Source organism: Heliconius melpomene, chromosome 7 (genome assembly GCF_056956725.1).
Source record: "Heliconius melpomene rosina isolate 202511_hmr_F chromosome 7, ASM5695672v1, whole genome shotgun sequence".
In the NCBI taxonomy this organism is placed as follows: Eukaryota; Metazoa; Arthropoda; class Insecta; order Lepidoptera; family Nymphalidae; genus Heliconius; species Heliconius melpomene.
This window is the reverse complement of record NC_140395.1, coordinates 5522251-5549296: the sequence shown is the minus strand read 5'-3', so window position 1 is coordinate 5549296 and position 27046 is coordinate 5522251. Positions and strand designations below refer to the sequence as shown.

Sequence of the window (27046 nt, the reverse complement as noted above, 5' to 3'; positions counted from 1 at the left end):
TCCTCGTCTGTGGAAGTCTTTCATATCCACCATTGTTAAAAATTGTTAAATGATATCTTACACTAATTTAATTCCTACAAAAGCAATATAAAGTGAGTATTCGCCAAACATTTTAAGTGGATTGTCGTAAAACGGTTTGGAACTCTCGGAGTTAGCGAGTTTATTGCTCGATCGACCACAACAGCTATGTTTACAAGGTCCCAAGGAACACCATTAAATTGACGGACGGTCTTTTAGACCGTAAACATTCACATAAGGAAGATAAGCATGAAGTTAACTGCAGATTTGTTTATATAAAAGTTTATTTTTAACGGAATTCAAATCAGGAGATTTTTAGCTTCCTATCTATGTATGGGTCGTGACTGCATATGGCAGGTAGTAGGCAGAGGGAACCTAGTGTTTACCCCTATTTCCGCCGAATTTTTCGAGGCATTAAGTTTTGAATGGCGGAACACAACGCCGGGCTTTTTTTGCCTTGGTGCCAGAGCGAAGACAAAAATGTTAATAAATAATAATTTATTACCCCAAGTAGGCATTGAACCGGTTTCAACGTATGTATGAGATATTGTTAGAATTAGATGATATTTCAGCACGATAATCAATTTAGATTTCCCAATATATATGTTGTTTACAGACAGTAATTCACACCAAAACACCGATCGATCTTGTATGAGGTAAGGGTTGGGCCTCAAATGAGGTATTGTTCTCATCTTTGAGCTGGTTTACTCCAGCCAGAAACATGATTCCCCCAAGTTGAACACACTGCCGCTGCGTCACGACGGCCCTCGAATAATTTCATCTCTTTTCTTCACCCACCCTTTCACCTGCCATTTTCTGCCTTATTTCAAATTAAGTCTTAACAAGGGCATGTTGGCACGTTTCAAGCGACATCATCAAATGAGCTATGAAGAGTGCACTTATTATCACCATTGTCAAAGGACTGACCACTCAAATTGACACGTTCTAAGTACGTGAGCAGCTTACTATACAACTATTCGTTGTAATCTCAACTTTATCACCTAGGCTTAAGGACTATAATGCGACCGATTAAATGCTATATAACAATGTAAGATGTGAATGTAATAAAAACTTTATTATTTTGAAAATAAGGCTCAAAATTGAGTGTTCTAAAAATTCTTGACCCTTTCTTCTTAAGTTGTTCCGCGTTTAACATACATTAGATAACAAGTATCGTGTTATCGAGAATTGGTTAAATGAAAGCTCAAAGTTGACTTTAAAGCTAAAAAAATCTTTAGTAAAATATAAAAAAGTAAATTTTAAAATTTTAAAGACGTCAACAAAACAGTTTCATTCTCCTGAATAGAAATCGAACCCACAAACGTCGTTGTAATGGGTATTTTCCTATCATTAATTATTAGTACTTACACAAATATATATAAACTAGTTTAAAAGTGGGCATTTAGTTTCATAAGTTTTGGAATTCGATTCTTAGAACATTTTGTAGCTCGTCCGTGTAGTCCGTGCTTACTGGTAGATCCCAACCAATGACAAAGCGGGGTTGAGAGTAGAGTGTCATCGCACTAGAAAAAGCGTGAGGCTGTATATTTTCTTAAAGATCAACGTGAAATAAAAAGCTTAAAGTGTTACTTTCTCTATATTAAACATTATATTGTAAGCTTAAAAGCCTTACAAACACGTTTACAAACTTAGCTTTCATACTAAATACATACGTGTTATTGTCGCCTAAAGAGTTAACCTAAATGTGTTAAGTAAATGCGGCTCAAATGAAGAAAACTCATATGCCTTATGGAATAGTTTTACCCTCTCTTTATTTATATAGTTTATTACTTTTTGTACTTACTTTAGTGTAGATTTTTCGTCTTTGTTTGTACTAGGTTCCCAAGTTCCTTTTGCCTACCCTGCTATGTGCGGGAAGTTAAAAATAATAGTAATTTAACGCTTTATTTACGTGTTTCAGAAAAAGGTATCTTTTTAGGGCAAAAGCCATTTTGTTGTAAATTAATCATAATATTAACTTTCTTTTTCCTTTAACTGATAATCTTATAATTTAGATAATATAAGGATATATTACAAAAAACAACACGGGAAGTTTTTTCAGTTCAGATAGGCGGTGGCGTCTATTAAACTTGACGTTTGATATTTGGAAATTACGTTGGCGTTTTTTTTTTTTCATTCATATTTAAGTGCGTAATTATTAATTTTGTATTTCTTATCTTTTGTTTTAACTTTAGGCTCACTTAACAGTAAACGTGTTAGGTATGAGTTCGATTCTATTTCGCCGTTTTCTGTCCATGTACATGGTATCTTTTCAGTAGGTTCCAAAATTTTCGATTAATTGCACGTTGATTGGCGAAACCCAATTCCGCATTTTCCCTACCAAAGCGGGAAAATGAAATAATTCTCTCAACACGCAATGCCTCCAGAATTCGTCAGAAAGTGAAGAACGGAGTGTCTTAACATTAGGTTCCCTCTGCCTACCCTGCTGTGTGCGGGATACAGCGTGAAGCTGATTTTTTGAATGACATACATATACAAAAAAACATATTTTTTTGTTTTTAATTATCCACCATTTCAAGGCGTGTTTGCTCGTGTTGATTCTGAGGTAAATATAAACAGTGTTCAATGTATCATGTGCAAAAGTAAACAGGTGAAATGAACACATTTTTCTGTTGACTTATTGAGTAAATAACTTTTTATGGATGCCTAAATTGGTTCTGGTTTTTATATGAATATTCGCATAGAATAATATATTAACGTGGATTTTTAAATGTCAATTTTTATTCCATCGAGCTGATATACTGTTTTTTTCTAGTCTAAGAAAGATTCTAGTGAGATATCATTTCATTCTCGTATTTTCCAGTTTATTATTTAGATTTTTAATTGTTTGTTTAGTATTTAGAAAAAATGTTATTGCATGTGGTACTTATAAATAACTGTATAATCAAAATTAATTTATTTTGTAATTTAATTTATTTCAATCTACACTTCTTGGTAAGCTTGTAAATAATAAGTAGACTCTCCGCATTCCGTTTCTTTTAGACATATCCGTGTTAAGTGTGGGATAGTTGAGGGTTCGAACTAGAGTAAATAGCCCCCCCCCCCCTCCCTCTCCCTCCCCATACAGCGTGAAACAAAAAAACATTAATTTAAATTGTTAGCTAAGCTAAATTTAGATTTCGAAATAGTGAAACCGATGTGGATTTTTGAATGCCTCCTCAAACGCTTGTTCCCAGTACGGTAGGGGGATGGGTGGTTCCAAATACAGCGACCACTAGGTGTATTCGTTAGGGTGACTATGATTCAACAAATGTTGATTGCAATGGAATTAATGGGGACAACGCTGCACGTGTATCGTCAATTTTAACGGCGACTGTGCTGTAATATTTGATTGGCGGATTTTATGTATTGATATGGTTTTTCATATAGATTTAGATAGATAGACTAGAACTATATACTATATATTGGATCCAGAGGATGTCCTGACTAATATCTGTCCGATATTTGTTTGTGGGCATATGGGTACGCGACCCCGGATCCTCGAGCCGCCACTCTTACATCCTCATCCAGTCCGTAAGAATGGTGTCCTAACTCCCCCCCTCCTTCCCTTAGCTCCCTCCTTCTACCTATCCTACCCCTTCTATTTTCCTCTCCCTTCCTCGGTTTTTCCCCACAAAGGGGTTTTGGAGGTCAGACGGCAGTCGCTCCATTTAAAAACCGCCAACCGCCACTTATATGGACCGACAAAACAACAGACTGGGTACGGCTAGGGCGTCGCCGCAAAACGACGCGCAGGCACATCGCCCTACACCTGCGACAAGTGGGCAAGGGCTACCGTGTCATGTACGGGCACGGCTAAAGACGCTAGTACCCAGAAGGAAACTCCGCTTTGCAACGTGGAATATTGGCTCTCTGACCGGACGATGCAGGGAACCCGCAGATGTACTCATGAGACGTCGGGTCCAGTGTGCCTTCCTCCAGGAAACACGCTGGAAGGGCAATAAGTCCCGTAACATCGGACAGGGTTACCGGCTTATATACACTGGGTCACCTTCGGGTAGAAACGGTGTAGCGGTAGTGCTTTCTGAAGAGCTTCAGAATGGGCTCCTTGAAGTTGACCGTCGCTCCGACCGCTTGATGCGAGTGAGGGTACTGATTGAGGGCGTCATCACAAACTTAATCAGTGCCTATGCTCCCCAGGCGGGATGTAGCGCGGCCGAAAAGGAGACATTCTGGGAGCAGTATGAAGGGGTGCTACTTGCTGTGCCGTGTACCGAAGTGGTCTTAGTTGGGGGGGATTTGAACGGGCACGTCGGTAAGGCTGCTGAGCCGTATGAACGTGTTCACGGGGGTTTTGGGCACGGTCTTCGCAATGCAGAGGGAGAAAACATTCTGAAAACCTGTATTGCGTCTGATCTGGCCGTCGTGAATACGTTCTTCCAAAAGAATTCTCAGCACCTTATCACGTATAAGAGCGGGTCCCACTCAACTCAAATAGACTACTTATTGACCAGACGGTGTCATATGGGCAGGGTAACTAACTGTAAGGTCATTCCAGGCGAAAGCCTAACGGCCCAACATCGTCTTCTTGTCATGGACTTTAACGTCACTCCGAAGAAGAAAGTAGCCGAGAAACGTAGGCCTCGGATCAAGTGGTGGTTGCTGAATGGACCGATGCAGACCGACTTCCTGGCAGAGGTGAAAAGTCACGATATTTCGACTAACACCGAGACTGCTCAGGATGCTTGGGATCGGGCTCAGTCGGCAATCATTGCGGCGGGCAGGCGAGTTCTTGGCCTTTCTAGGGGAGGACGTGTCATCGACAGGGAGACATGGTGGTGGAATGACGAGGTGCAGGAGGTTACTCGTGAAAAGAAGGCTGCCTTTAAGAAGTGGCAGGAATCCAACTCTCCTGAAGACAGACTGGAGTACACAGTAGCTAAACGTGCCAGTAAAAGAGCTGTAGCCAGAGCCCGCAGTGAGAGTTTGTCACCATTGTATGATAAACTTGAAACTGTGGAGGGGCAGAAGCTCATTTACAAACTGGCACGTTCCCGGGATAAAGTGACGCAAGATATCGCAAAATGTCTTTGCGTCAAAGATTCCCAGGGCACGCTGCTCTGTAATCATGACTCTGTGAAGGAAAGGTGGAGAAGCTACTTCCAGGAGTTGCTGAATACTCAGCACCCATGCAGTCTTCATCACGACCCACCGCCTAACCTCGGACTTATTGCCCCAATAACCCTTGACGAAACACGTAATTGCCTTCGACGCATGAAGAACGGAAAAGCGGTGGGACCTGACGACATCCCGATCGAAGCGTGGAAATCGTTGGGCTCTCTTGGTGTGCTCATGCTTACTGACCTTTTTAACCATATCTTGAACACTGGTAAGATGCCGCATCAGTGGCGGCTTAGCTTTATTACCCCTATTTACAAGGGAAGGGGCAGTGTTCAAGATTGTGGTAGTTATAGGGGCATTAAGCTTATGAGTCATACCATGAAGCTCTTCGAGCGCATGATCGACCTCAGGCTCCGCCGAGAGTGTACTGTCTCTGAGTCTCAATATGGATTTCAGCCAGGATCGGGCACCATGGACGCCATTTTCGCCCTCAGAACTTTGATGGAGGCATACGGGGAAAAAAGGAGAGCTCTGCACGTGGCCTTTTTAGATCTGCAGAAGGCCTTTGACTGTGTGCCTCGTCAGTGTATCTGGTGGGCATTGCGATCCAAAGGGATCCCTGAGGCCTATATTGAGATTATCAGAGGCATGTACCACGATTCCGCTTCTATGGTTAGGACTGCTGTTGGCGACTGTAATCGGGAAGGGTCTCCCGATTACAGTGGGGGTTCACCAGGGCTTTACCAGGGCTCGGCTCTTAGTCCGTTCTTGTTCAATGTAGTGCTTGATACTGTCTCGGCTCACATCCAGGACCAGCCTCCATGGCTGATGATGTATGCCGACGACATAGCACTCATTGCCGAGAACCGACTGACGCTGGAGCGTAAAGTGAACCTCTGGAAGGGTACGCTTGAGAACGGCGGTCTTAAACTAAATGTGTCGAAGACAGAGTACATGGCCTGCGGGAGCCGGGACTCGAGCACCATCCTTATAGGTCCTGAGCCAGCCGTTAAGTCGGAGAAGTTCAGGTACCTTGGATCCGTTATGCACGAGTCTGGAGGCATCGACCACGATGTCCATGGCCGGATAAGCGCTGCCTGGGCCAAATGGCGGGAGGTCACTGGTGTGGTCTGCGACCGCAGAATACCGCCCAAGCTCAAGGGGCTGATATACAAGAGCATCGTCCGACCGGTTCTTTTATACGGCAGCGAATGTTGGCCAGCACTATCTCGGCACACTCTGGAGCTTCACGTCACGGAAATGAAGATGCTGAGGTGGATGTGCGGCGTAACGCGGTCTGACTGCATACGCAACACATTCATTCGAGGTAGTCTTGGGGTCCGTGACGTAGCGGATAAGCTCCAAGAGCGTCGCTTGAGATGGTTTGGCCACGTTACGCGCCGGCCTAAGAACTATGTCGGACGCAAGTGCCTTGCTATACTAGTTCCTGGAGCGCGACCTCCCGGACGCCCAAGGAAGCGCTGGTTGGATGTCGTGATGCAGGACATGAGAGCCAATGGTCTAACCACCGAGGACGCAAAAGATCGTGCAAAGTGGAGTAGGGTAAGTAGGAAGGCAGACCCTGGTAATAGCCGGGATTAATGCCAGGAAGAAGAAGAAGACTAGAACTATATACTATATAGGATAATAAACTATATAATTGATGTTATAAATAGATGAAATGACTGGTAAATAAATATGTTCAGTTCGGTTCTATAACGACGACTAAATTATTGTAATAGTAATAATAATTATAACAACAATTGCTTATTGAAAGTACCTAATATAAAGTGGAAAGGCTTTAAAGAAAATATTTTGAGAATGGACAAAGAAGTAGTTGTCATTGGCAAAAAAAATTGTGTCAACCAATTATAATGCAATGTTTTTCTTTAGAAAATTTTTGTTAGAAAATTCCAAACTGCTCTAAAGAGCCCGAATACGGATCAAAAATTACTTTATCTTAATAATGATTCGGCAAATTCTAAAAAGAATGACTCTACTAACCAAGATAATTCATCAACAACTTCCTATTTAGTAGGTTCGGTGTCCTTACCAAAAATATCAAATTTTATAATAAGTATTTGTACTATACAATTAATATAAGTCCACGACCATGAAGTAAGAACTTCCATACATACATCATACTAAAATCCCTGAAAAACGCGAGCCTGGTTTACAGAACTAGGAAATGATAAATTTTTATTCTATCTAAAATACGAATATAGTTAAAATTTATAAATAACGTTAAATTCCTTAAAACAATATCGATGTACCCACATAAATTTTCCATTCACCAGGGACTTAACATTATTGTATCGTATAACTTGGCCGCTTGCCAAAAACTCGTTAGGAGTGAAATTGGACTAGAAAACATTACTATGAGGGTAATTGATCTACCGAGGCTGAGAATGTACCGAGACGAAAATTTCACGCCCCGCGGCGTTTATACAGAAGATAATTATTTATTTTAAATATATTAAATGGTTTAATTATTTGAGGCCAGCCGTGGTTTAGAGGCACAAATTGTTTATGAACGCGACAGTTTGTGGGTTCGATTTCCATTTGAGGAAATAAAATATTTAATATTTTCATTTCTTCGCTCTGTTGTCGAGGCAAAACTCGGTGTTGAATTCCACCACTCAACGAGCAATGCCTACTACTTACTTACGTACTTGTAGGTACTGTGTGCGTGATTCAGCGTGAAGCTAAAAAAAATCGTATCTTCGTGGCCGTTGTGCCTAATAAAATGTGATTTAGTGGTTCTTAGTTAAGAATAAAAATAAACTGAATATAAAGTAGAATAAAATTTATTTACTTTTGTGTTAAATTACAAAAAAATATATATTTTACAGAAAAAAGCAAATTTCTCACAAGCACATAAATAAAGTTCCACTATCAAATAAAATGAAATATTTAAGTACAAAAGTTTACCAAATCAAGAGTTATTCTGAGAAGTTTGGTCCGCGAGCCGCAGTTATCTAACTGCAATGCACCACACTCAATTACTATTTGCCATGACTCGCCAAGTTTTAGTGTGAATTTTATGTTGCATGACCTTTCACGAAATGTAGGTTGTTAGCCCCTACTGAGTTCGTTAGCCTATTCTTTAGTAGGTATATTGTAATAGAAAATTTTGTTATGAACAAAGCCCGAGGCAAGGCGTGGGGGAACGAAAGTGTGTTAGAGGAAAAAGGGTTCCCAGGTTCCCTCTGCGTACCTTGCTATTTGGCATGAAGAAATGAGCAATGTATTTATGAGATTTGTTTGTTCTTCTGTGGCATTGTAAGAAACCAAACGTCAATTATTTGGCTTAACCTTGCTAGAGTCACTAAATAAATAACAATATTGTCTAAATTAAACCCTTCCAATTGTTGAACAGATTCTTTTGATCTAGTATTATTTTAAGGTAAATAGGATATTCCTTTGATAATTCATCTACTTTATTAAAAAAAAATATTCGTTTAATTGTTTATCGCGACAACTATTTCAATATTGTAGTTATTCAGCACATATAAAAATCTTGCTTCTACCAAGTTTTACTGTATTAATTAAAAAGCATACTTTAAAAATAATTTGTATAAAAACTCTTGGTTATTTAAATAAAATTATAATTTACACAATAGCATGGCCACCTCACAAGACTGACCCAATTATGCTGCATAAAGGAACGGACTTTACGGACCATACCGTTTATTGTCATGCTGCATATTGCTACAAAAGCTCCAGTCAATTTCATACATACTAGTATACGAATGTATGATATTTTATTCGATACAAGCTAATACATATGATGAAATTTTGATAACTATTTATCTTAGCTTCACGCATTTTTCACACAGAGCTAAAACACTACGTTCCCATTAAGAAACTTCTTCATTTGAATAGGGGAAGTCATCGTCACACTTTAATTTAAATTATATAAATAAAGCAACTATAGCATAAGGGCTACGTTGTTGACTAGCGGAGACCAACTCCGTTCAATGTCGCGAGAATAATATTATTTGTATAAACATTCTGCTGAGTCAGGAATAAACCTATGTCGTGTAATTATTTAATAATTTCAAATTAGAATTATTTATTTAAGGAGTCTAATAAGTGTAAAAAATGTTGAACTTATTTAGTTTAAACTTATCTAACTGATCTACGGAAGCATTAAAAACGGAATATCTTATCAATAAAACCCAAATTTCTTTATGGCTACCTCAAAAAATCTTATATCTATCTATCCTAATCTCGTGGTTACCTCAGTGACCTAGTTAAGGGCACAAAACGGAACCCACTCAACACAGCACCTACCACAGTCGTCACTCCCCAAACCGCTGAATGGGAACTTCTATTGATATTAATGATGTACACTACACTGAAATGTTGCTAGCTTTATATTATAACTAGCGGACGCGCGCAGCTTCGTTTGCGTATTTAGGGGTGAATTCTAATAACCCATGAAACATGTATTCGATGAAATATTTTTAAGAGTCTAAATATCAAATTTTATAAAAATCGGTGGCGATTTAAGAATTTTTCCATACAAACTTTCAACCCCTTATTTGCACCCTTAGGGGGTGAATTCTAGAAAACCATGAAACACATGTTCAATTAAATATTTTTAAGAGTCTAAATATCAAATTTTATAAAAATCGGTGGCGATTTAAGAATTTGTCCATACAAACTTTCAACCCCTTATTTGCACCCTTAGGGGAAGAATTCTAGAAAACTATGAAACACGTATTCAATTAAATACTTTTAAAAATCTAAATTTAACATTTTATAAGAATCGGTGCCGGTTTAATTTTTTTTCCATACAAACTTTGAGCCCCTATTTTACCCCTTTAGGGTTAAAACTTTTTAAAATCCCTTCTTAGTGGATGTCCAGATTACAAAAGTAAACATCTGTCCAAATTCCACGTTTCTAGGCACAGCGGTTACGGCTGTGCGTGCGTCTTACCTCAGTCAGTGAGGACAAGTCCTTTTATATATATAGATTAATGGAGATTCTTCATCTTATAATAAAAATAAAACTTGGATGGTTACCAAAAGGCACGGCTTCAAATCCCGCTTCGTTTAAATTTGTATACGTTTTCTAAATAAGTAGGTATTTTGCTTCCCTAAGTGCAAAAGCAACTTAAAAAAAGGGAAAATATTATAAAATTATATTAAAAAATATTTTCATCATCATTAGACAGATTAAATTTGTAAAAATCTCTCTATAGAGATCCTAATAAACATAAATAAATTGTAACAAATGTATAAGAAAATTGAAATACGTAATTAGATGATTCTAAAAAAAATATTTATTTCTCTCTAATTTATTAATAGAATAAAATGAAAAAAAAATACACAGCAGCGTAGGCAGAGAGAACGTAATGTTAAGCCATTTCATTCCTCACTTCCCGCTGATTTTTTTTCAGGCACTCAATGGCTAACTCAACGCCTTGCTATCAGAGCGAAGAAGTGAAAATATTAATAAATAATAATTCATTCCTTCGAGTGGGGATAAACCCACAACCATCGCGTTATAATCATGTCGGCCTTTAATAAAGTGTACATTAAAAAACATTCCAATAAGAATATTATCAAAATATTTCTAACAACGACAACTTTCCTAAGTAATTTATCGTCATTGTTCGAACGAAAGGAATATAATTAATGGAAGGGAGCTCTCAAATGGCCACGAAACAATACAATAAATTGCATCAAAAACTTCACAGCTTTGTGCGTTCGCGTGGCACTAAAATGATTTCCTTCAGGCGGTTCGCTGGGGCGAATGATAGATTTTTTGTTCATTTCATGTAAAATTTCGTTTTTAAATTTGATATTTTCAATTTTCGTTGTTATTTTACAAAATTTGTGTAAACGTCGAAAATTGAAAAGTAACGCAATTAATAAACATGTAGTATGTAAGTGCTCGGAGAACACAAGAGTACAAATTGATGTCGTGATGGCGCAGTGGAACAGCGACTGGACTGTAAACGCGACGGTTGTGGTTCGACTCCCCACTGAAGGAAATTAATCTTCTAATATTTTTATTTCCTCGTTCAGAAAACACACAGCGCCTTGAAAAATATAACGCAAAGGAGGGATCAAAGTGTCTTAACACTACTACCCGAATATATTGCTAAAATCCTCTCCTTGCAAAACTTCCTTTGGCTTCTCGAGAGTTTATGCAAGTAGATCGCCAGCTTCTCACTGGGTGCATCATCAAGATCGCTGTCCACTGCTAATATCGCGATCATCTGAAACGCAAGGCTAAGACCTCCTAATTTCCAAAACCATATTTTCTATCTCACCTAAAAATTTTGAGGCAAGCCCGTGTGTTATTTACAATGTAACAAAACTGATTAACACTAACTTTTCTAAATTACAAAAGAAAGTAAAAAAGTAGAAGACTAATTAAAACTAGGTGGATGTTTTTTGCAAACACAATTTCAACGTAAAACACTATTACACCAGCAAAATAGTTTTAAAACATCGCTGGGTTTTTATTTTAATATAACTTTTAACGTTTACCATTTGACCTTTGCGGTTTATTAAAGACAAACTAATAGCATGACGTTGCTTTTTTTATCTTTTATATCTGACATCGTCACTGTGGAGTTGTTGGCATGTTTCTAAACAAATTCAATGGTTGTAGGTTTAAATTGAATTGAGATTTTTTATATGTACTCGTATCAAACTTCGCTTCTTGAGTGAGAAAAAACACAAACGAAGCAACTGGACCAAACAAATTGAAATTTAGCAGTCAAGTAGGTTAGAGAGTAGAGCACTAAGAGATAATTTGCCGGAATGGACCGGACGGAGTGGCGAGAATTAGGGGAGGCCTATGTCCAGCAGTGGACGTTAAAAGGCTGATGGATGGATGGATGGATGAGTTCAAGCATATTAACGACTGGTCTCTTAATAAAAACGAATTAACCCTATTACAATAATCACCTAATTATAGTATACACAAAATGGGTGAAAAATTGGTAATTTTATACTAAAGTTAATGTTTACTATATAACGGCGCATATCGCACCGCCGTGACTAAATCCAGCCATTTGCTGGAACAGGGCAATAAAAGTGATGGACACTTATCAGCGTAAACGACGATATAGGAGGACGTTTATTAGAAATATGTGGAAACTCGTTAAACTTTATAAGGTAATGGTAATAAAATCGAAAACCTCTATGTATAAGGCTTGGTTCTTGAATATACCCACCGAAAAATTTTATATATTTGCAAATGCTAGATGTTGATTGAACATTTTATGCCTATGATAATAAGAATCGTAGAGGTGTCTTGTGCCGATCCCTGTTTTAGTACTAACTTCGGAACTTAACCAAGTCACCAAGAATATTGAACCCAGAAATATTGGGATTATAGTCAATTACCCAGTAGAGACGCACAACATGTTCCCAGTAATCTTTCTCTTTTTTATATTTAAAATTTAATGCCTTCTTCGTGTACTATACGACGTACTTTATCTAACCATACTGACGGACTAAGAACCATCCATATTTTAAGTATAACCAAGCATTCATCACGCTGCAGCCAGACACGCTCTAACTGTTCCACGTCAGCGCTATCTATCTATTCTTACTCTAGGGACCTCCTAACATTTGTCTAAATTAAACAGCTTCATGGATAAAAACTTATCAGTCATCTTAAAATGACGCCCAAAACAAGAGAAAAGATTTTTTTTTCTTTTTCTGCCTCACGCTTTATTTCCAACATAACAGGGTAGCCAGAAGGAACCTGGAGTCCTACAGTCAAGACACCATTAAGACATATCCGTTCCCCACTTTTCGAAGAATTCCGGTAGTACGTGTTGAGTGTCCAGAACTCAACGCCGCAAAAGGAGAAGAGATTATGTTTGATGATCACATATTCATTAGAAATCAGCGTTCATGGTAGTATCAAAAACATACATGGTAGTGTATATTCACCTGTAAATGACAAGCATAATGAAGTATATATCTAGAAGGTCATTTGATGTAGGTGAGGCCTTGCAAGAAAGCCCTTGGCCAGTACACCCAAAAAATACATTCTGTTTGGTTACTTTTAACCAAAAAAAAATCAAGCAACTCTATTTACTCATTTAAAATAGTGACATTTTATGTTTTTTATTTATTTGATTGACATGAAATAATGGATATTCTGTATGGGTTTTCTTTTTCCGGATACATCAAAAACTAAAACTTTTTGTTCTGACACTTTTCGCTAGAGGATAACCCATTGTACCAAGAATGCCATTTTTAGTATTTTATAATTTCATCTTATAGCAGCAGACATCCTATCCTGAAAGATGTATTTATGCGTATACCGTTATGTAGCGTTTCCTCGAAAAAAATCTTTCCATTCATATTATATATGGTTCTGAACCATCACGATTGGTTTATGAACACGTTTTAGTACACTTCTATGACATATTCCACACTTAACGACTTCTGAAGGAACGTAATGGTCTCATAAATGTCTATTTTGAATATCACGTGCTCGATTTTTGTCAGTTAGAAAAAAATATATGATACTTTTTATAAGTGAGACACCTTGAGTATTATGTAGGATAAGTCAGGTTAGTATGAGGCCCTCGTGGTACAAGTGGTAGTACAAGGCAGTGACTGTAACGCGACGGTTGTGGGTTCGATCCCCACTCGAGGTAGTGAAATATTTATTTACGTTTATATTTTCATTTCTTCGCTCTCGTGTTGAGGCAAATCGCGGCGTTTAATTCTGCCACTCATCACGCAATGCCTCCAGAATTCGGCAGAAATTAGGGAACGAGGTGTCTTAACACTAGGTTCTCTCTGCATATTCTGCTGTGTGCGGAATACAGCGTGAAGCTGATAAAGTTAGGTTAGCCTGATTTATAGCGATTATTTATATATCAATTTACATTCAAGTAAGAAGTCCATCAGTTTCCGAGTAAAATAGCTCTGTTATATGGATAGACAGACAGAGACACAGACAAATTTATAAGAAAGGAACACAGCTCTAAAAACGATTTATAACAAATCCAAGTTACGCCACCAAGAGCCAAATGTAAACATAAACGACAAAAAACCTCCTATTACAAGTATATCAGCATATTGACTTACGTATACGTATACTGTAATTTACATTAGTTATTAAAAATAAATCTAGCCCCAATATTGTAGAACACGCATAGGCATCATCGTTTTCTTTCACCATCCAGAGCATCATTAGCGTTGACCTTTAAGTTCCAAGGGCACAGAAATACCAGCTATTATTTGTTTACTACCCTTCTATGATAATTATATATCATGTATATTATTATGCCTTATTTGAATATGGGTGTATAATACAAGCATACATAATACGCCTTGGGCAATAGAACAAAATAAACATGATTTTTAGGGTACCTCAAGAGGTAAAAACGGAACCCTTATATATAGGATACTTTGTTATCTGTTTGTCCGTCTATCAAGACCTCTATCTCGAGACCGTGTGGAGATATTAGCCTGAAATTATATTCAAATATTCATTTCTATGGTCCCTTGAAGCACAAAAAAATTAAGTTACAGTCAGTCTTGGAATTGGTACGGAAGCCTCGGTGGGCGACTCCGACTCGCAATTAGCCAGCTTATCCTATATCTTATAAAACAAAGTCGCTTTTTGTGTCTGTCTGAACTTTCTAACTCTTCTTCTTCTAAACCACCCAACGGATTTTGATGCGGTTTTCACAATTAGGTCGAGTATTTCTCAGGGAAGGTTTATATATAGTTTATTATTTGTACATTCTTATGTAAATCTCTCAGAGCCTGCACCCCCCAGCACGTCGCGCATGTCTTTGCCGCTCTGCTTTGTAAGTGACAGGACATTTTGCGTGAGAGTTGAGAGTGCTAGCAGCGACCCGATCGCTGCCGTTGTCCCAGTCAGAATTTTGTCACCTGCTCTCTACGCACTATACATTGATGACATAACAATGCTCTAGCGAGTATTACTCAACGAGGAATCCTGCAGATAGTACAGAATCTCACCCTTCGGCGAGTGACGCAGGCACCATACTACGTGAACACCATGCGCCACTCACCGCAACCTAAAAATAGAAACTCTAGAGATACACATTGGTCGTCTCGCGTCCAACGCCGCCCGAAGTCAGACGTCTTCTTCCGAGGGACTTTCTTTCCTCCTCCAAATCCCAGTCATGAGCAGTCACCTTGGTCGTTTGATCAACGCCTCCCTCAGGAAACCAAGGGCCCAATTCCGATCCCCTCCCGCATCCCCTTCCATGTATCTGCTCTAAAGGAGGTTTTCGCCTGAGACCACGGTCAGAGAATCAAGACCCTGATGTCGTTCAGAGCTACTACGGAGATGGCCGAGAGAATGTTTTAATTTTGCTCCTGGCAAAGTAAATTTAGAAGTGATTGCACGTATTTTGGAGTTATCCAATAATTATAATGTATTTCCACGTAACATAATTGGTTACATCTTTCGTTTAAGTATTTATGAGTCAGAGAATAGTAGGTAGTCTGTGGTTTATAATTTCTTTCGTTTAAGTTGTTTGTTATTTGTGTTTTTTATTTGTGTTTATTTTAAAACAATTGGAAAATCCTTATTGGAATTACGAAAATACGGGTTGCATTAGGGTTTAATAAATTTTCACATTATCTTAAGTGCTTTGTAAACATACATAATATAAATAATTCAGTAGTTAAGGCGGGCGAAGACGCGAGCGGGTCGCTCGTTCTAATATAAGTCAAACAGGTATATTATAAAAATATGTTAGAATGAGATATTTTCTTTCAATTTATATTAGAATAAAAAATAACTGTGAAGATAAAATTGAGAATAAAATATGAGCAACACCAAAAATTATATTAAAAACATAATTTCGATCAAGCCCACTTGTTTAATCATTTAAGCCTGTTAAAGGGCACCCCGAAACCTAAACAAGCAAAAACCAATTTCCCGTGCAATATATAATATTGACTTGAATAATAAAAATACTTATAATATCCGAAACTAAATTGAATTTTGCTTTTTTCTAATAACTTAGTTTATCTTAGCCACTTTTTCGATTTCTATTGGAGCTGATGCTTGGGCTTTGTTAGTCGTCTAAAATTATCAAATGTAACACGTTAGCAATTAATAAAAATTTATATAAAATCAATATTAATTTCATATCTATATATATAAAATCGAAAGGTCACTCTCTCATCACGAAATCTCAGTAACTACATGTGCTAGGAATCTCAAATTTTGCATAGGAGTTATTTATAGGAGGTAGGTGCTCGCTAAGACGGGAATTTGCTATATTCGACTTCTAAGGAGTTGTTTTTGGGGTTGAAAGTTTGTATGAAAACTTCGTTACTACAAATTCTAGGAGTATCAAATTTTGCATGGTCGTCACTTACAGGACGTAGGTATCTATGGAGACAGAAATTAATAATAACGTAGTTCGCGCAGGTGAACCCGCGGGCGGGCTGCTAGTATTATATATTTTTGTAATCAAATTATACTCAACATTAAAATTTTCCATTTCAATAATTACTTTAAAATTAAAAATTATACTTATAATTAAAGTACAACAAAAAATAATCAATAACATTAATTTACAGCACACTATTGATAATTGCACTATTGAAGCACATACAGAAGATCTTTGAGTATTTAGGATCTAGGTGCCACGTGCACAATTCCAGGCTTAGGTACTCAAGTATAAGTCTATGCAATCAATCTGGATCTTGTAATAACATAATAGCAATTGCTGTACTATTTGCATTATACATGTATCAAACTACCGATTGTCAGCGTCACGCTGTATCCCTCACAAAGCGGGGTCCGCAAAGGAAACCTAGTGTTAAGACCATACTTTCCCCATTTGACTATTGATGAAAGGTAGGTTACAAAGACTGTTAAATTAAGGTCTTTGTGGAACATTGGCATTGTAAACATAAAAACATTGGTACTAGTAAACTTGGTAGTTGAGGGTTGAAGTTCACCAAATAAAACGTGATGGTGAATTTCGCTACTCTATACACAATATCTGGAGAATTTAAAGAAACTAGGAAACGGAGTGTTATAATACTACGATTCTTCTGCCTAAACCTGAAACTGAAAAGAAGTCGTGTGGTCTCCATAAAACGTAATATTGGCGAAGATTATTTTCAACTGACACGAACAAAACGCACATAACTAAAGACAAAACTAATTAAATATTCAGAGACCAATACATATTTTACAAAACCCAATCCCATCAACATTTTACATATATAAAGCGTGCGATAATTGAAGTTCATATTTTAATAATTATTTTGGTATCGACGCCATCAATATTGTAATTAACACCTCCACGGTCTATGGTCTATGGTCTATCTCCTCACGTATCTCGTTACGTGTTGGCGTAACAAGTACTTTATATAAGTTTGATGACAATGTATGAAAATGGTAAAATAAAGTGATTTTTACATAAAAGAGAGTAAATTAGAGTAAATCAGTAAATTCAATTTAGAACAAAATAAAATATTAGTTTAAAAATGAAGATTTAGAATTAACGACTTCTCTTATTATTTTATTAAGATAGTGTTATAATTCAAATATGCTATATTATACATACAAAGGATTCTAAAGCCACTTTGCGAATTTTTTAGACTAAATGAAATTTAAACGCCAGTCGTGGCGCAAATTTATATTTTCATTTCCTCGTTCTAGTGTCAAGATAAAGTTCGGCGTTGAATTCCGCAATTCAACAACTTATAAGGAATTATTAAATAAGTCAATAACACGTAACTAACGTAACTTTCCTTTACAGATCCATACAAAGCATCAAAGGTTCAATGCAACGAGTCGATAGTTCTGTCGCACACCCATCCCCACGCGACCATATCGAGCCCGGGCTTCCCCCGGCCGTATCCGGACGACGTGCACTGTGTCACCGAGGTCCGAGCTCCGCCGGCACATACTATACGGCTGCATTTTGAAGAACTGCTCACGGAACATGAACCACAGTAAGTAATTGTTTGATTTTTAATAAATCGGGCAAGCGCAAGTCGGAATCGCCCACTAAGAGTTCCGTACCAATTTTATCAAGCGTTCGAAATTGCATACAAAATACAGTAAAAACGATGCATAAAATGCGCTACTATTTTTTAATCTTATCTCTATGTTCTATATTACTCTTTTTATTCATTCAAACGGAATAACAAAAAAACTTAGTTCCACGCTGGATTCCGCATATAGCAGGGTATAAAGAGGTAACCTATTGTTAAATCTCTCCGTTCTCCACGTTTCGCCTAACTATCTATACGTGGCGGAAACCAACGTCGCGTTAATTTTAAATTAACAACACTACATAATATACCAAAATAATAATACCATTATCATTTAAATTAAACAAAACTTAATTAAGCCAAACTGTACAGAACAAACTTAATAAACTATTCATGAAGTGGCGCACGTTAGTCGTATGCACATAGCACGACTATACACACACACACATACACACACACATGTGTGTGCCTGCACGTGTTTGCATGTGTGTGTACGTATATACGATTCACAAACAAATTATCTACATGTCAAAGTTTGAAGGGACAATGGCGAACACGTGCAACGTAGTCAAAGGGAAAGCTAGATTTGACTCGTGTTAGCTAAATCTGGTATAGATGAAGAGAATATGAGCGAGGATTTTGAAATTTTGATAGACAATTGGCTATGGGTTATGGGACTATAGTTGTTTTGGAGCGCTTGGACTGTATACGTGATGGTTGGAGATTCGGTTTCTACTTTTTTTTGTTGCTTCACGCTATTTCCCACGTATATCGGAGAATACAGACACGGTGTTGGCAATCGGTTCCGTACAAACCATTTGAACGTATGTTTTTTATGAGGAATATTTTTGTTTTTAATCTAATTTAATAAGGCGCCGGGTTGTAACATTAAATTTAGGTGGAACGGAGTATCTTGACACTAACTTCTCTTTGTGTATCCAACAACTTCAACTCCACATTTTGTTACATTACGCTGCTGAATATGCAATTTCTTTAAAAAATATTGTTTTTTTAACCAAATACTTTTGCAAGTATTTTTAAATTGTCATATGACCATAGGGCTAATTTTGTCAAGCAAAATACTTAGTATTGATATTACTTTTTTTATTTATTTAATTAAAAACTCAACCTTATGTGACATGAATATATTACCCTATTAAAGTATAAAGTTTTCCCATGAAATTATACCAACAATCCCTCGTAAACGAAACAATTTACAATTTAAATACAGCCATTATATTGCAAAGATTTCAAGTAGAAACGACGTTATAAATGAGTTTATTCTAAACATTTAGGGGAAGGGAATTCATTATTATTTATGAATTTACCATTAATTCTTATATGATCTTCTTAAGTGGATTTTTTGTATGAATGAAATATGTGAAATTTTAAAATATTTTGCGTAACACGGCGTTCAGTTTCGCAGTTACTGTACAATATCTCGAAGGCGGGCAGAAAGTAAAAAGAAATAAAGAGAAAAAGGATAATTCCAGAAGAGTATTTAGAGGAACTGCATTGTAAGAGTGTCTGGAATCAAACAATAATTTTAGGTACAAATCTCTATAATGGGCATTAATATTTTTTTATGTCCATTCTCATTGTCTTCCATTCAAAAAAAATCTTCTGTTCGAATATATGACGAAAGATTTATCAAATTTAAATATCAATTGACACCAATTTTTTTGTAGTATCTTCAAAAGTAGCAAAATTTGATAACTTTCAACAATCCTATCCTCTTTTGTGGGAAAAATCGTAAAGCTGTATTTTAAGTAAAATTAAAATTGCATAATAACCAAAAACAATTTCACCCTTTATCCGCAGAGCAAGTTAGACATACACTTTGAGAACCTTGTAATTCCCGCAACGCAATTTTCGAGACATTGCGCGTAGAATGGGAGAATTCAAAAAATAATTCTTTCCCCCGACTAGGAATCGAACCCACAATAACCTCAACGATTATTTAATATTTTTGACTAGAATATTTTCACCTACAAAAGCGTTATTAAACATCGGCTTTCATACTAGCTAGCTAACTCTAAATCTTTCATAACATTGTAACGTATAATGCAGCATAACATTATGCTAATCTCATACATGGAGCAAGTGTAGATATATTAAAATGTACAAGGAAATTGCGTGACCATATTGTACTTCTATATGTACGTTTATTATTAGTTTTTTTATTCATTTCTTATAATTTGTAGTTTGTTTATGTTTCAATTTTCATAGGATTTCTCTAGAAAAAAAGGCGTGTTGTAAGTTTGACGTGTCTGTCTGTCTGTGGCACTGTAGCTCCTGAATTAATATATCGATTTGAGTGCGGTATTATTAACCGAAAGCCTTGTTCGTCGCGGTGGTTCTTAACTACGTTTTATGAAAATCGGATTAGTAGTTTAAGAGCTACAAGCACTTTGCCATGAGGTGGTGATAGATTGGGTCGGCATTCTTTTTTTTTTATTTTCCTAGTTCATATAACTTTTTAATTATATTTATATTTTTTTAAGCAGCATAATGGATGCTGACTGTAAACGCGAAAGTTATGCGTTCGATTCCCACTGAGAAAATTAATTATTTAATATTATTTCTTAAAACAAAAGTCAAATATTTTAATGAATTTAGAATATAGTTACATAGAAATTCATAAATAAATGATTTCAATGGCTTTAAACAATGTATTACCGACAGTATAATGTAGTATACTAGTACGATCAAAATAATCTAATAAAAATAAAAAAAGTTTTGCACTGAGAATAAAGGCGTTATTGCATTTGTTCCATCTTCGAGTTGTGATAAAGACGTTAAAAGAAACGTGTAAAGAATAGAGTTTAAAAATAAAGATATACCTATGTTGGAATAAGAGGCGATCTTGGCACAGTGTTTCATTATAAATGCGATGATTGCAGGTTGAAATCTCACTCGGGTTATGTGTAGAGTTCCGCCGCTATCAAAGCTGCAAGAACGGAGGCAGGTTGACTGGAAGACATTTTTTCAACTTACCCACTTTTGTCTATTAACTTTTTAATTTAATATGGTGTGTTTTATGTGAAATAAAGAATATAAAACTAATACTTTACACCAGAGAAACCTTTTTAGGTTTTTTTTTCTTTTACCTTACTTAAAATCTCTGAAGTATAAATATTTCTTTAGCTTTGCCTATCTCTGCCAGTAGAAAAAAAATATTGAAATATTTTAAAGCATGTCTCCAAATGACATTCGAACTGGCAACCTTTACGTCCCTTAAAGCCTAAGGCTAAATTCCAGAAATTCTAATAATCGAACCCACAACCTGTGCGTTTGCAGTCACATGCTCGTACTCCTGATCACCACTGTCCTCGATTTTAATCTAAAACAAATATAAATATTGATTCACAAACAAAATACAATTACAAATTGAATCCACAGCATGTCAATTACATATGCCATAAACAATCAACGTTAGAAATAGTAATAAACGAAAATGGCTACCATACCCATTGATCGAGATCAAACTGGATTTCAAATATTTTCGAGCACGTGCCGACTAATGAAGTAATTTGGATGCACTGGCAATACAAATAAGCGATTACTATCAATTTAGTACTCTATTCTTTTATAATAGGTGCTATTATGGCTTGTTTTATAACGTTATGGTAATCTACATATTATTCATTTGTTAAATGAGATCCATTTTACAGTGTGTAAGCGCGTTTTCATTTCGTCTTCTTTTAAAGTAGGTTTTTTTTTTAATTTCTTTTCGTATTTAATAACTAAGCAGAGTTTAGAGTGACAAGTCTCTACTCTCTGTATATGCAATTCTATGCCATATTTTGTATAATAAGAACTAGATTTTTTCTATATTTAAATATTTTTTTATTAAATTTAACATTAGGTCCCAGAGAGAACCTACGCTGCTTTGCGGAAAAAAGCGTAAAACAAATATGCTGGAAGAAAGTTTATTAACTTATTATAATTTCTTTGTCTTTTTCGTATATAAATTAAGTTCAGGATTTGAATCTCATTTAATGTTTTTTAAAACTTATGAATTTTCGAGAATACGATTGCATATTAAGCGGCGGAACTCAACGCCGCCAAAGACAACAATAACAAAACCCAATTTTTAGTCAAACGGTTCAAGGACGCCTCACTCTATATGATAATAAAAAAACAAAAATTTAAAACATAACCCGCTGCCTCCCATAACTTATCACCATAATAATTGAAGTACAAATTACTCGATTTGATGGCATTAGACAAATGGACTATAACCGCGGACGTGACTGGTGTACCGCGATACATTAAGTCTGACATATTTTATTTACGTTGTTTTGAAGTTATTATACTGTTATTTATTGGTGGATTTTGGATAGTATTGTTAAATTATTAGTAAAAGTCATACATAAATAGACGTTATATTAGGAAAGCTCGGGCATAGCAGTAGTATATCTTCCATAATGCTCAGTTTATATTTACATACTTATGAGGTCAGTCCTGGCGTAGAGGCACTAGCATATGACTGTGCGCCGATTGTGGGTTCAATCCCCACTCTAAGAAATCAAATATTTAATATTTTCTTCTTTTTTCATTCACTGCTGTGAGCTCGGCACCAAAAACAACACAATGGAAACCATGCACGATAAAAAAATGTTCAGTGACAAAAATAAAATCGATATTTTTGTAAGCTTCACACTGTATGCCACACGTAGGCAGAGAGAGAGCCTAGTGTTAAGACACTCCGTTCTTCGCGTCGAATTCTCGTGGTATTGTGAGTTAAGTGGCGAAACTCAACGAGACTGTATATCGACACTAGAGCAAAGAAATGTATATTAAATATTTAATTTCCTCCAGTGATAATCGAATCAGCGCCTGTCACATTTACAGACACACGCTTGTACTCCTGTACCACGACTAGGTAAGTAACGCCTTATAAAATACATTTTATTTTTACATTCATCCAACGTCAATTCCTCTAGAAATTCGCTTTGTGATGTTAAAAGCTCCCAAGATAAAGACAGTCTCGTTTATCAGTACGTCAAGACGCTTGTCGCGGGATTCTGTTACAAACAAATCGCTTGAAGGTAATAAATAATCCGTATAACTGAAGAAAACTGATGCAGGAATAAGAATTATAAGTACTTTCATAATTTATTTGGATTTTGGAAATATTATAAGTATTCTGTTTTTCTTGTGTGACTTTACAGTCGTAGTCGTACGCAATTGAAAATTGAGAAAATGATTTTATTTTATTTATTTAAATTTTTATTCGCTCTGGTGTCGAGGCAAAGCGCGGCGTTGAGTTTCGCCACTCAATTAGAAATATCTCGAAAGTATGGGGGAAAGTCAATAATGGTATGTCTATGGTAACTCTACCTACCTCCAAGGAAGCAGAGTTACCATACAGCATGATGCTAAATAAAAAATATTTTGTAAATTTAATTCTAACAATTTTGCTCCTTGAGAATTAGAAATTGTATTTAAACTGGCAGCCCGTAGCGCTACAAGCTACGTCAGTCAGACGTGCTACGCTAGTTCTACGTAAATGTTACGTAATACATGCTGCTATGTTGAATGGACGGTAGAATTTACTTTATGACGGGTACACGAATATTATAAGCGAGAAATATTTCACAGTAATTTAATAATAACTAATTCGGCTGAAAGTGGGGAACGGAGTGTTTTAACACTAGGCTCCCTCTGCCTATACTGACACATGGTGGAGGATGCAGCGTGAAACTATTTTTAATTTAATTTCCATGAGTGGGAATCAAACCCACATATGTGATGTTGATTTTTATTGTTCCGTTGGACTTCGGGAACACAGAACTCGGAAATTATCCATGCCCTGAAAGGTCAAAAAAATAACTATCGTGAAATAAAAAAAACTATATCAATATTTTGCAATGATGTTTGGCGTAACGTGATTTCTTTTATCACAATATTTACAATATATTTTAGTAAAGTTTTAACAATATGCAAATTTTATTTACGGCATCCTCTATCCGTTGTTTGGCTTTAAGCTAAAAGCTGAGGGTGTAGTTAAGCGTTATTTTAATAACAAAAAAAGTTTATTAGCAAGCGTGACTGTAAAATTTAAATAATATACAGATATATCGTTCTTGGTAGTGGTGGAATTTCAACGCAAAGCTTTTGCCTTGATGCCAGAGCGAAGAAATAAAAATATTTATAAATAATAATTTATTCTATCGAGTGGGAATCGAACCCATAACCGTCGCACCGTCACACCATTATGCCCCGACGGCCTCTATTATTTTATTTTATAAATTCAATGAAGCCTAAGTAAATCCATGTATCTATAAATGTTCGCTTGTTTATTATTAAATAGGGATTTAGCTTTGACTGGCAGTAAGCCGGCACGCTCTCGCCTAATTCATTTATCCTTATTACGTTCTGCTAGTCAAAACGCGGTTTAAACCATCAATTTATGTATGTAAACAAATTTTAAGTGACAGTTTGTTATTGGATTAATTAAGTTAATCTAAGTTAAAATAACACGCTGTAGATTCACGCTCGATCTCGTATTTAGTAGAGTAAGCATATAGAAACTAGTGCCAATATACTCCATTCTCCGCTTTCTACCCGAATTCGTGTTGCGTATTAAGTGGCAGAACTCAACTTTATCCAAAAAAAGTTAATTCTGATAAACTAATGGGCTTGTTTCTTTTTTCTTTTTAGTTTTTATTTTGTCGGGATTTCTTGTTTTTCATTAATATTTTTTAATTAACATTTTCATCGTAGTAACTACAGAAAATTACTTTAATATAACATACAATCCCAACATACAGACAGATTAAGAACTTCCCTCCTTAATAGTAGGTTAAAACCAACTCAGCTAGCTCATTACAAAATCAATCAAAACTTATAACTAGCCAGACAACATCTCAGTGATAGAGCCATCGATTCTTAAAGAGATTACGTTAATACGAGCCGGCGGTAATAAATCTCCTATCGCCGCGTCCGCAACTGGACGGGCTTATCGGGAAACTGATGGGTTTACTTTATTTGCTGTTTTTTTATTATTATTATTATTATTATTCTACAAGAATTGTGTTGTTTTATATAAATAATAGTTTGTATATCATTATCATGTAAGATAAAGTTGATAGTGAGAGAGGTGGTGGAACTAGGTTAACAATGGAAAATACAGTATTTATTATACTGGTGCATGGGGACCCCCCGGAGCTCATTAAGGTATGGTGAGATCGCTTTTATTATAAGAGTACGAGAATGTTGGTATTCTTCAATCTTTGCCAAACGTTTCAAAATCTGATAATCACATCAGAATTATTTGTTTTTTTCTAATTTAAAATTAATATATACCACAAGAACTGTATTATTCCAACTTAGAGAATCAGTAGTTTTCTCACGAAGGAAAATCTAAATAAATTAAAGGTGAGCAGCTGATATTTCCTTTAATAACTTTTCAAGGAATATTTATATTTATATTTTAACTGTAAATATGTTTACTGCAAATTGATAACCTCTTTAATTACTATTACATAAGAATACACTTGTAATTATGAACAAAAGTATAAAGAAAATGTTCTAAGTATAAATTCTTCTATTTAACCTTTAGAACGTGCGAGCGTAGGTAGCTCGATTTTATACTGTACTTATTATTCTAAAGTATAAGCATACGTATAGAGAAAGATTTAAAATAAATTAAGTTCATAACGTTGAACTCCACCATTTAACATGCAATACCTCCATGATTCGGCAGAAACAGGGGAACAAAAGTGTTTTAATGGGAACAGAGTGCCCTAACACTATGTTTCCAGGTTCTCTTTGCCCATCCTATTATGCGCAGGATACTGCGTGAAGCTAAAAAAAGGTACAGCAGGATAAGCATAGGGGAATTAAAACAGTAAGAGAAGCCGCATGCAAAAGCTAGTTTAAAATATAAATAATTTATACCGAAGTTTCACGTACATTACACATTATACATGAGTACAAAAATGAACAGAACGTCGAAATCGCTTTTGAAATATTAAAGCAACACCGCGAGTTACTCTACCTCTAGTAAAATATTGTAGCATTCATCCGACGCGTGTTCACTTACATGGAGCTTTGCGAGTTGGTAGCTGGTAGCGAACAACGGTACTACGTTTCAAGTTGAACTTTTTTGCTTAAATTTCACTAAAATCAAGAAATTTTATGCATTTAACAACAAGAGGAACAGAATTTTGGATTAGCCATAATATTTATTAATGTAATTTCATTGTCATCAGAGCTTATGTCGTAATACAAATTTCATCTCTATCGGATACTGGGAAGTAAAGTAGGTCAAATCGAGCTTGCAAGATTTCACACACACTAACATAGCAAATCAAATAAAATCTTATCAAAATATATGTATATTTATATACATTCAGCTTCTTACTATATACAAACACCTATATAACACGGTAGACAGAGATAACCTAGTGTCTAGATATTCCTTTCTCTGCTCTTCCTGTTGTCTTTTTAAAGCGAAGAAATGAAAATATTTAATTCTCTCCAACAGGGATCCAAGCCACAGCCATGGCATTTACAGACACAGTCTACCCTACGACGGCATCAAATATCTGTACATTTATATTATTCTATCAAAGTATCTAAATTCTAGATATAGTATTCTAATATAGAAAAAAAATATATTTATTTCTTAACAATAACTATTAAAAAAACTAAAGCACAAAAGCCAAAAAACAAACTTTTACAAAGTAGCCATCGCAAACCCGTAGGTACTTGGCCGCGATTCTTGGCAGACGGAGCGCGACGGTAGATACGTTGAGTAATAGTAATGCTGTATCACGTAACAGATCGGTGACTCAACAGAAACCTAGCTACCCGTCATATAGACGTGTTTACTGGATGAGACATCTTTGGTGTTGTAAGATCTGGATGTTTAAGGAAATTATGACCCAGAGTCGGGTGAGGTGTAGGCAAAGGTGTACGTTAAGGCGAAGGTTGCTGGTTC

At 36.1% G+C, this 27046-nt stretch overlaps 1 protein-coding gene across 4 annotated transcripts in view; it reads left to right on the top strand.

The window, feature by feature from the left end:
- LOC146537473 (uncharacterized) overlaps window positions 1-27046 on the top strand; it is a 223246-nt gene that overhangs the window by 163008 nt on the left and 33192 nt on the right. For all 4 annotated transcript variants that reach the window (XR_014878103.1, XM_085187608.1, XM_085187607.1 and 1 more), the window contains exon 8: window positions 17856-18051. Coding sequence is in view for 3 of the 4 variants with exons in the window: in XM_085187608.1 (XP_085043734.1) it covers window positions 17856-18051 (196 nt within the window). In the remaining variant the exon portion in view is untranslated. The remainder of the gene's footprint in view (window positions 1-17855; window positions 18052-27046) is intronic.